At 40.5% G+C, this 9,792-nt stretch overlaps 1 protein-coding gene across 3 annotated transcripts in view; it reads right to left on the bottom strand.

Annotated features, from left to right (window-relative positions):
- Window positions 1-2,561: 2,561 nt before the first annotated feature.
- Window positions 2,562-9,792, bottom strand: part of LOC126518482 (solute carrier family 53 member 1) — a 400,674-nt gene continuing 393,443 nt past the window's right edge. The window contains exon 14 of one of the 3 annotated variants that reach the window (XM_050168268.3): window positions 2,562-2,732. In XM_050168268.3, the coding sequence (XP_050024225.1) occupies window positions 2,660-2,732 (73 nt within the window). In that variant the 3' untranslated portion in view covers window positions 2,562-2,659. The remainder of the gene's footprint in view (window positions 2,733-9,792) is intronic. The other 2 variants (XM_055065054.2, XM_055065055.2) reach the window with 2 other exon arrangements.

The following is a 9,792-nucleotide window of genomic DNA, read 5'->3' as shown; positions in this document are numbered from 1 at the left end:
ATAATTTTACTCCTGTTTTTCTATATGTGTGTGAGCTGTTATATTTGAGTCTACTGTGCAAATTCACCACTAGCCTAGTCACTGAAGGACAAGGTACAAAACTTTTTTAAAATGGTGACAGTACACATCTCGTATGATGCAAACATAACTCAAATCCAGTCTTATTTACCATAAAATGATATTCTTGCACTTCTGTATACCAGTTGTTTCACTACAGACAGCCAAAACGTCCATGAGAATATGCCGCACAGACACCTTTGTTTTCAGCAACCTGTTCTCATGCAGGCCGACATCAGAACTTGCCCAACATAAGTGATCAGTTCATTAATAAATTTATACTTACTAACTGTATAACTTATTAAAATCAAAACTGCACCCTAAAATCATTAACTGAAAGGTTAATAAAACAATTAAACAGAGGTGTGCCACTGATATCAGGCACTTTCTGACGTCCGTTAAAGCGAATAATGTGCTGCCAAAGGACAGAATCTTTACTTACTATCTAAGCCTAGTTTCTTGCGAAAACCCTTGGCATTGCATCTGCTAGTTTAGCCCTCTATATCCTGGCTACTTTCTACAATACCTCTAATCATAGAAAGCGAAGCACAGCCATTTATGTGGAAGTGCTGCAACCTTAGTAGACTTGCATTGTTATTCTATGTCTTCAAATGTCACCAAGTGCCTAATGGAGCATCAGGCAAGCAAAGTTGCTTGTTGTGACACTGTTGCAACACTTTCTGGTCATTGCCGCTAATTTTTGTATAAGTTTAATCCTCCTTGCTTTGTTCTTTGCAGATCACATAACAAGCACACATGCTTGTATGTGCTCAGAACTGTCTTCAAGGCACGATGGAAAGATACCCGAAAGGTGAGAACAGACAAATACTTTGTGGCTGCTATAGAAAATGTTGGCCAAGGATTATTGGCTGGCTGTAAGCTAAATATGATGTACAACAAAGCTGCTATCATTTGATTCACATTCTGAACACGGGTTACTTTCGGAGAGGGAACGCAAGGTGCTATTATACAGTATTTTGTAGTGCTTCAGCTATAGTATCCATCTGTGCGATACTGAGAAGCCTTTCTGGAAACAAAGTACAGTGAATCATACATCATTTAATGAAAAAGTGTTCAGCACAAAAAAATCTAAATGTGTTCCTAGCACACAAAGCATAGGCTGGTTTCTAAGTCTTCCAGCCACCTTGTCAGCTTTATACCCTTCCTTTTGTATGTTACATGGAATTAGCTTTCCACAATTAGTTGATGAGGAGGGCCTAATGCAAAATGAGAAAATGTCCAAGGCTCTGTGCTCTGCACAGAGCCTTGTGCTCTGCAGATTAATGCACATTATGTGTCCCAGAAAACATAAGTCTGATAATACATATAAACGCCAGTCACATTCTACATTAACAATTTATGATAGCCACACTCAAGTATGCAGCTTAAGTGTGCTAACAATCAGATTCAGCTTTGTTCAAGTAGCATGAACAGGACTGCTATATTTCGCTCCGTAATCAGTCAATGTAAAAAAAAACACACATACAAGCAGGCTAGATGTTGCAAGGGCCGAAACAATGGCTGCAGTTGGTGCAAATGGTGGCTTCAATAGCTAAATAATGACTTCAGTGCATGGCAATGAAGCCATTTCGAAAAATGGTAAGATGGGTGTTTTTTTTCTTTTTGTTCTTTTTGCACTTTACTGCTATGAACACTGTAAGCCCATGCATTGCTGATGTCATCAGATGAGCAAGCCATTATGCAAAAAAGAGGAGAGGCGTGCAGACAGGCCACAAGAGTAGAGAAGTGGACAACACGAACGCCGTTCGTGTTGTCCACTTCTCTACTCTTGTGTCCCGTCTGCACGCCTCTCCTCTTTTTTTGCACAATGAATCCTTACCAACTAGCTCAGCTTTCTGTCGTTCTGAGCAAGCCATGAATGTCTTTTTTTTTTTCTGCAGAAAATGATGTGTGTTCGATATTTTAAATTAATTTTTGTACATGTTCAACAGCTTGCCTGACCCTTGGTCTCAATGAATGTCACCTACAAGCTTCTAACAGTGCCACTCTGTTAAAAAGCCAAATTAACAATGTCAAGAGGAGACCACTTTTTACACTTGCCCAAACTCTACCTCTGTTGCCTAACAATGCACACTGCAAGTAACAGTAGCCTAGGGTCTCATGCATACAGGACATGTCAAGTTGCTGAATGACACAGATGTGCACTGAAACTTCCAAAAGACAGTAAGAGGATCTTATAGCGTTTCCTGTGTCATTTTCAATGAAATGAATAAAAAGAAGAGCTTATAGCTCTTTGCTCCTCAGGGAACTATTAAAAAAATTCTCCCTAGAATCAGCTCTGTACAGTGCTAGAACATTTCACGAAAACAGACTTCTGAACCCTCACTTCCATGACAACCACACATGTTAACATTAACAAAGTGATCATCCATGCAGTCAGTAATGCGAGGCAGAGTGCAAAGCAAGGATGTGTGTCAGCCTGCTGTTCCCTGTACAGCCACAGACAATGGTAAGGAACAAAATGATGATGAGACTTAAGGTGAATGAAAAATGAAGGGGCCCTCCTGAGAAAGTTAGCCTGTTGCCATTCTCCAAACGATGATGTCCGGAGCGATGTGAAGCAGCAAGCTGACGATGCTGACTAGACGTCCACAGTGTCGTCGCCTTCCGCAGTTTCAAGGAGTATCTTCGTCTCCGGCGATGACTTCTTATGCCTGCAATGACCACATGGTGCGTGTGTGCACAAGCATGAGTGAAAGTGTCCGCAGAAATAAAAGGAAGATAAAAAAAAAAGTGCTTAGGGCCACGAGCCAAGCACACTGTTTCACACATGGTCACCTGTGCACTGAAACCGGAATACATTACACCAAGCTTGCGCAATACCATGTTTGTAGTTCACTATTTCTTTTGAAGATTTTCACATTCAGCACCCTTCATGTCAATATTACCTATAGAAAAAACCACCATGCAGAATACAAGCTGCAAGGTGTAGTTTGATAGTGCAATAGGCGAAACTTGAGGGCAGAACAACATGATCTATACAGTCAAACTTTGACACAATGAAAACATGTATTTTATTTATTTATTTTTTACCTAAAAGGCCCCTGGGCGTTTTACATATGGGGCGGATCAAATGTGCAAACTAATTCTTTCAATACGGTTCTTGAAAGTGGCAGGATGGGATCAGACATAACAAATTATTGGATATAATGAAGTAAATCTAGAATGCTTCGTACAGATATTAGGGCGTAATCATTATAGTATGCTTACAACAAGGTTTGACTGTATCAATGAACATTTGCAGCTGAATCCTTAGAAAACATGGAGCAATAAGTGACAGTCTCTGTGAGCATGCAAGGCTTGGAAAAAAGTGGGGAGGTGGTAACATTAAATTACAGTAACTTGGCATAGCACTGCAGTATTCATAGTTGTGCCCCTCTCCTTCATAGAATAATATGGCCATATTCGACTGGTCATTTGAGAGCGCTCTGGCAGTGCCCCAAGATACAGCCTACTAAGCCTTACTCCAGAGAGTGAATGAGTCATAATGATGATCATGAAGCACAATTACCTCTTCTATAGTTTTATATTCTCACAATGTAGCCTTAAAGCTGTTTTGAATGAGTGCAACAGCATTGCCAGAATGCTCGGAAACAATCATTTGGGTGTGCCACCAAATAACACTGCTCACTGCACGCTGTATTTATAAACCCTGCTGATGATTGTGCAATCTTTAGAGAAATATATAATCCTAACAATGTTTCACTTCTTCAATCTCACCCACATGCTGTGTTTACGTGGTGCAGCACTTGACACATGGAACTTAACAGCAACTAGAGTGCACTAGAATATGGTTGAGTGGGACAAGCGGCTGGGGCAGCGCATGCATTGCAGTGAGCTGCGCAACGACGAAAAATACTCTGGCAGCGCTGCAATCAAAGTGGATTGGGCCGCATTAAGGTCGTGCCATTGAAAACTGCTGGCGATACTTCTCGGAAGGGTCCTTCATACTAATTTGCGTGCTGGTATATGCATTCAGACTGCTCAAACAGTGTTTATAATTGCATATGACATGTATTTATGCCTTAGGAATAGATGCCTTTCTTTTTCTTCATTTGATTTTATTTATTTTTAATGACGCTCAGTGAGTGTGCGTGCATTGCAGCCGCAGTGTCAGCTTTGATTTTACTACGTTATTGGATGGTTCCCTTTGGAGAAGATATTTTTCTTGCTCTACAAGCAGCATGTATCTCCCGTGTATATTTTTAAGCGTACAGTTTTCCGTCAGTATGTCTTGCGACACGCAGACGGAAAAACATATGCAATCTTTATGCTTGCCGCTTCAAACAAATATAACATATCTGCCCCATCTGGCACCCTGTACTCAGATTTACGAGAAGTATTGTTACAGAAAAAAAAAAAAAAACTGCAGTGCAACATTCCATTCATGTTTCTGTCTTCCTCGCATAAAAGAATGCTGAGTAATTGGTACGGGTTCTTTTATTGCAGTCAGACCTCGGGTACAGTGTACTTGCACCCTGTACCTCGGGCACCGAAAACAGTTTTAGGTAGCCATTATATATGCTAATCTTTGGCCTGTACGCCATGTGGACTTTTTTTGTCGAGTCCATGCTTTAAAAAAAAAAAAAGAAAAAGAAGAAAGGCGGCACAGTAGCCTACAGTGAATATAGCGTTGCACAGATAAACTCGACCTGACGAGTTCAAACGAAGTCACGGAATTCGATGGGAACGAAATGGAAAAACACTTGCGTACTTCTGTTTAGGAGCACGTTAAGGAACCCCAGGTAGTGAGAACTGAACAGGATGTCTCATAATCATATCACCAGACGTGAAATGGCAGAATTTGCTTAATTAAAAAAAAAAGTAGCTGCATCCTTTGGCTTTTTTCTAGAGGTGTAAACAAAAGAAATTATTCTCGAGTCTGATTTCTGAGAAAAACATGTCACATTTATATGTCATACCTAAATGTAATGCCGTTCCAAACTATACGTCCGCTCAACTAAACAGCTTCTGTATTATGAATGGCTGCTTTCAGTTATCCGGTGCACTATCATAAAGACAATAATGAAGCAATTAAAGGAAAACGTGCCTCACATACACATACAGATATTAGTAGATCTGCTCTGTTCATTCAAGCGTGGTACCACATTGGGCACCCAATTTTAATGGGTTGCAGACATGGTGAGACTGCCAAAAAAAATGTTTTCCGTGCATGACAGAAGTTAGCAGATTTACAGGCTGCCCCAAAACAGGATGTTTACATTGAATGACAGCTGGGAACTTGTTCAGGAGAACCGCTTAGCGCCAGTGCGTTAATGCTCTAAGGAACTGGTTGCACAACAGCCACAACTCTCCAGCAGCACAATCATTCAGAAAAATAGGGCTCAATCGGCCCCTTACCTTTGAGAGTTCAAAAGTGCTGCTATGTGTTCCATTTGAACAGAAATGGCTATTTGATAATTTTTAATAATGAATTCTAAAGTTGTATATTATCTGAACAGCAAATACCATTCGATTTGACTACCTATATGTTTCTACTTCATCTCGCCTGCTGGCACATTGAAGGCGATCACCAGACAGGCCACGGAGATTACATTGGTATAGACTTCCCGGTCTCCCCGATTCAGTTTGAGTACATAGGCAATATCTTTTCGCTAACACTATTGTTCATATTAACATCCAATAATTGCCTTGATTTCGATTGGTTCACCTGGAGCTGGTGCAGCTTTTAAAAGAAGCACGCTTATTCCGGTTGGCAGTTTTCACTTTTTCAATCAGCGCATTTAGAATATTTGATAATTCTTTCTCTTACATGTACAGTGTGTCCCAGCTAACTTTAGCCCGAGTTTAAAAATATGTGACTGCCGCATAGCTGGAGAGAACCAAGGTAATTTTTGCCGTCGCTTGGAGATACTAGAATTATTTTTTTGCATTCTGCATAATTATGTAATTAGCCTTAATTAATTATTCAACTTCTCAAATATTATAATTAGATTAAAAGTGTCAATGACAAAATTGTAGAGTGACATGAAAAACTTCCGACACAGCTTTCTGTTGCTCAATACGTGCTACATAAACTTTTTCAGAGCGTGAAAGAAGCCCGTGAATACGTGCAAAGTGCCTCGAGCAGCCAGTCGCGTGGCAATGTTGCGTGAATTTTGCTTGCTTTGGCCTCATGTTGCATGAGGCCAAAGCGCTCCAACATGAAGGTAATTATCCATGCCCCGTCGGGTCTGCTGACATTGACATTGAAATCTCCCACGATGGCGATAAATGTATTGTCGACGGGCTTATTCTGCCCAAAGACATGCACAATAAACGTTTCGATATCTTTCTTGGATGCAGCAAGGCGGACTTACACAGTCGCAATCGCCGTGCCATTGGGGAACCTGACGGCACAGGCGTTGGCATACATGGAGATGACTGCTTCATCTACAACAGGTAACGGGTAAGCTTTGACACCGCCAACAATCTCATTCTTTATGTAGATGGCAATGCCAGCCCGAGTGTGGTGGTACGCAATATGCAGCGTCTTGGTATACGTCGCGCTTGCATTTCGCCTCCCTGGTCTGATCATTGTTGGTGGTATTCGCTCGACGGTGCCGCTTGCACCGATGCTTTTGCTCACGTCGGTGCTCGACATGTGTGAGTTGCTCTTCTTGGGGAAGAGCTTCACCGGCACTCGATGTTGTCAGACTGGGTAAAGCAGCAAGGGTGGCCTCACATTGTCAGCTCGCCCATTCACGCTTCTGTGCGCAGTGACACTAACTGTATTCCCGCTGTTCTTCCGATCGAACAACACGCGTCCTGCCCATGCCGCAAGTGATAAAGGCAGTGGCACGATCTCTAAGTCACAAGGCAATGATACACAATGATTGGGGTGGATAGAGGAAATGACGTTTTATTATAGCACGGCTATGCCAATCACGGCGCGTGATTCAAAGGAATACCATTTAGAAAGGATGAAGACTGCATTCCTATTGTAACTGCCATTGCCGATAAGGCGGCATGCTCTCTTGCTCCGATCGAGATCGAGATAGTGCATCGTGTGCCCATTAAATCAGGTCATCAAAATATTATTGCCAGGTTTTGCTCTCGCGCTAAAGAAAAAAGATTTCCTGGCAAAGGCTCGCAAGGCCAGGATGGATACCGGCAGTCTTTCTCTGGAGAGAATGCGGGGCCCATCTTCATTAATGAACACCTTACACCTGACAACAAGAGGCTTTTTGCTCAGGCCTTAGCGCTCAAGAAAGAAAAAGGATGGCGCTTCCTCTGGACTAAGAATTGCCGTATTAACGCACGCAAGTCCGAAGAAAGCAGAGTTCACCACATTAACTGGGAAGCAGACCTTTCTGTTATCTCTTAACCTGAATCACGTGCATAATGTCAATCCGTCCCCAACAGACCCCTTATGGCTTCATACTTCACACCGTCCTAACTAGATTCTTATCTTAAACCTCCTTGCTGATCCCTTGTACATTTTAATGCACGCAGCTTACGGAAACATTTTGATGACATTTATAATTTTCTATCATCCTGTCAACACCACATCTCGATCATGTGTAAGTGAAACCTGGCTCAGTGAAGCCGATAAAAACTTGTATTCTTTTTCATCTTATACACCAGAACACTGTCACCGGAGTGACAGCAGTCATGGCGGTGCAGCTGTCTTCATTTCATCAGAGTTAGAGTATTCCAGGCATCGGAACTTAACAATTAATCAAGTAAATTGCGAATCAGTGTGGATTGAGCTGAATGCATCATTTCTTGATATTGACGCAAAAATTTTGTGGTTGGTTCTATTTATCGATTTATCTTCGTCATTCATTAATGATTTTTGTTTAGAACTAAACCATGTCTTGCACACACTATCGCTAGAACGTAAAAACATCATTATTATGGGTGACATCAATATTAACTGTTAGATGTTCACAGTTCATCATACACTGCTTATACAGATACCTTGAATGGATATGGACTCGAATCACTTGTAGCTATACTTACTTGGCGGAATACTAATGGTCTGGATACACTAATTGACCACGCATTGTCGAAACTCATCATTACACCTGGATCTGGTGTCATTGAAGTTTCACTAACTGATCATTATCCAATATTCTTGCGTATAAATTCCAATATGAATATTCAGGATATGCATATTATAAGAAAAAAATCTCGACAAAACTTCATTTGTTAGGAAAATTGCCGATGTTAATTGGAACCCGGTTATGTCGCAAAATAATCCAGAAATCGCCTTCGAATTGTTTTGCAATATAATTTCTAATGCTACTTTCGAATCAACCACAATAACCACGAGTAACAAAAGGTTCGCTTTTCCTCGTTGTCCATGGATGACTGATAATCTTCTCAAATGCATGCGCAGAAAAGATAATCTTTATAACAAAACAAAAAATAAGCCATTTAATTTGACCATGCTGACTCGTTACAAGTGCTACTCGAATATTTTGAGCAGGCTTTTTAAAAACGCTAAAAAAGAGTATTATGAAAAGGAATTTGACCGTGCTGGCAACGATTCTAAAAAACAGTGGAAAATTATCAATGAGTTTTTAAATAGAACATCGCCAAACCCCGCCATAACTGCTATTCAAGTTGGAGAACAAACTCTTAATAATCCTTCAGCCATTGCTAACGCCTTTGTCGATTCATTTTGCCCCGACCAGCCACGTCTCTCAGTTCACATCGACAAGGCTTATCGTTGTCTGCCACAGTTTCTTTCTCTGTCAAGTTTCCCCAGAAGAAGTGTGCATGACCATTCTGAGCTTAAAAAACATGGGAGCTGGTTAAGATAACTTCAACTGATCTCATGTAAAGCTTATAGCTCATCTTATCGGTGACACACTCTCATACATAATAAATCTAATTTTCAAAACTGGCGTCTTTCCTAGCTGCTCAAAAATCGCCAAAGTTATTCCCGTTTTCAAAAAGGGTAGCAAAATCTCGTTATTAAACTACTGCCCTATATCTAGTTTATCATTTTTCAGCAAAGTAATTGAAAACTTAATCGTGGTACATTTAACTAGCTATTTCACAAAGTTCAGTATTTTGTCATCTAATCAATTTGGCTTTCGATCTGGTTACACAACTGAATTAGCGCTCATTACTTTAACTGATCATCTTAAAACAGCCATTGACACAGGCAAATTGGCTGGTACCTTGTTTATTGATTTTTCCAAAGCTTTCGATTCATTAAATCATGACATACTTTTTGCTAAACTAAACGCTGTTGGCATGTGTGGTCCACCACTTTCCCTAATTCGCAGTTATTTACATGATCGAAAACATGTCGTCTCTATTTCTGATACTCATTCGCATACCAAACTAACTAACATAGGGGTTCCACAAGGCTCAATACTAGGACAGATTTTATTTCTCGTGTATATCAATGACCTTCCAGAATACATTACACATTCTAGTTGTATTTTATATGCTAACGACACAACAATTTATTCTTCTAACACTTCCTTGGAATCGCTAATATCTTACCTTAATGTTGACATAACTAAAATCATTATTTGGTGCCGAGATAATATGCTCAATATTAATGCTACTAAATCGAAATTTGTAATTTTTTCATCCCCGCAAAAAAGTGTACAGCAGAAGCCATGCATTAACATTGGTCCGACTTCGCTTCAGGCTGTTGACCATGCAACATTTCTTGGAGTTGAACTCGACAATCATTTGAAATTTACAACTCACATATCTTTCATCATCATCAGCCTGGTTATGCCCACT

The sequence above is a fragment of the Dermacentor andersoni genome, chromosome 1, assembly GCF_023375885.2.
Source record: "Dermacentor andersoni chromosome 1, qqDerAnde1_hic_scaffold, whole genome shotgun sequence".
NCBI lineage: Eukaryota > Metazoa > Arthropoda > Arachnida > Ixodida > Ixodidae > Dermacentor > Dermacentor andersoni.
Note: the sequence above shows the minus strand (reverse complement) of the source record. Positions and strands in the feature narration are given on the sequence as shown.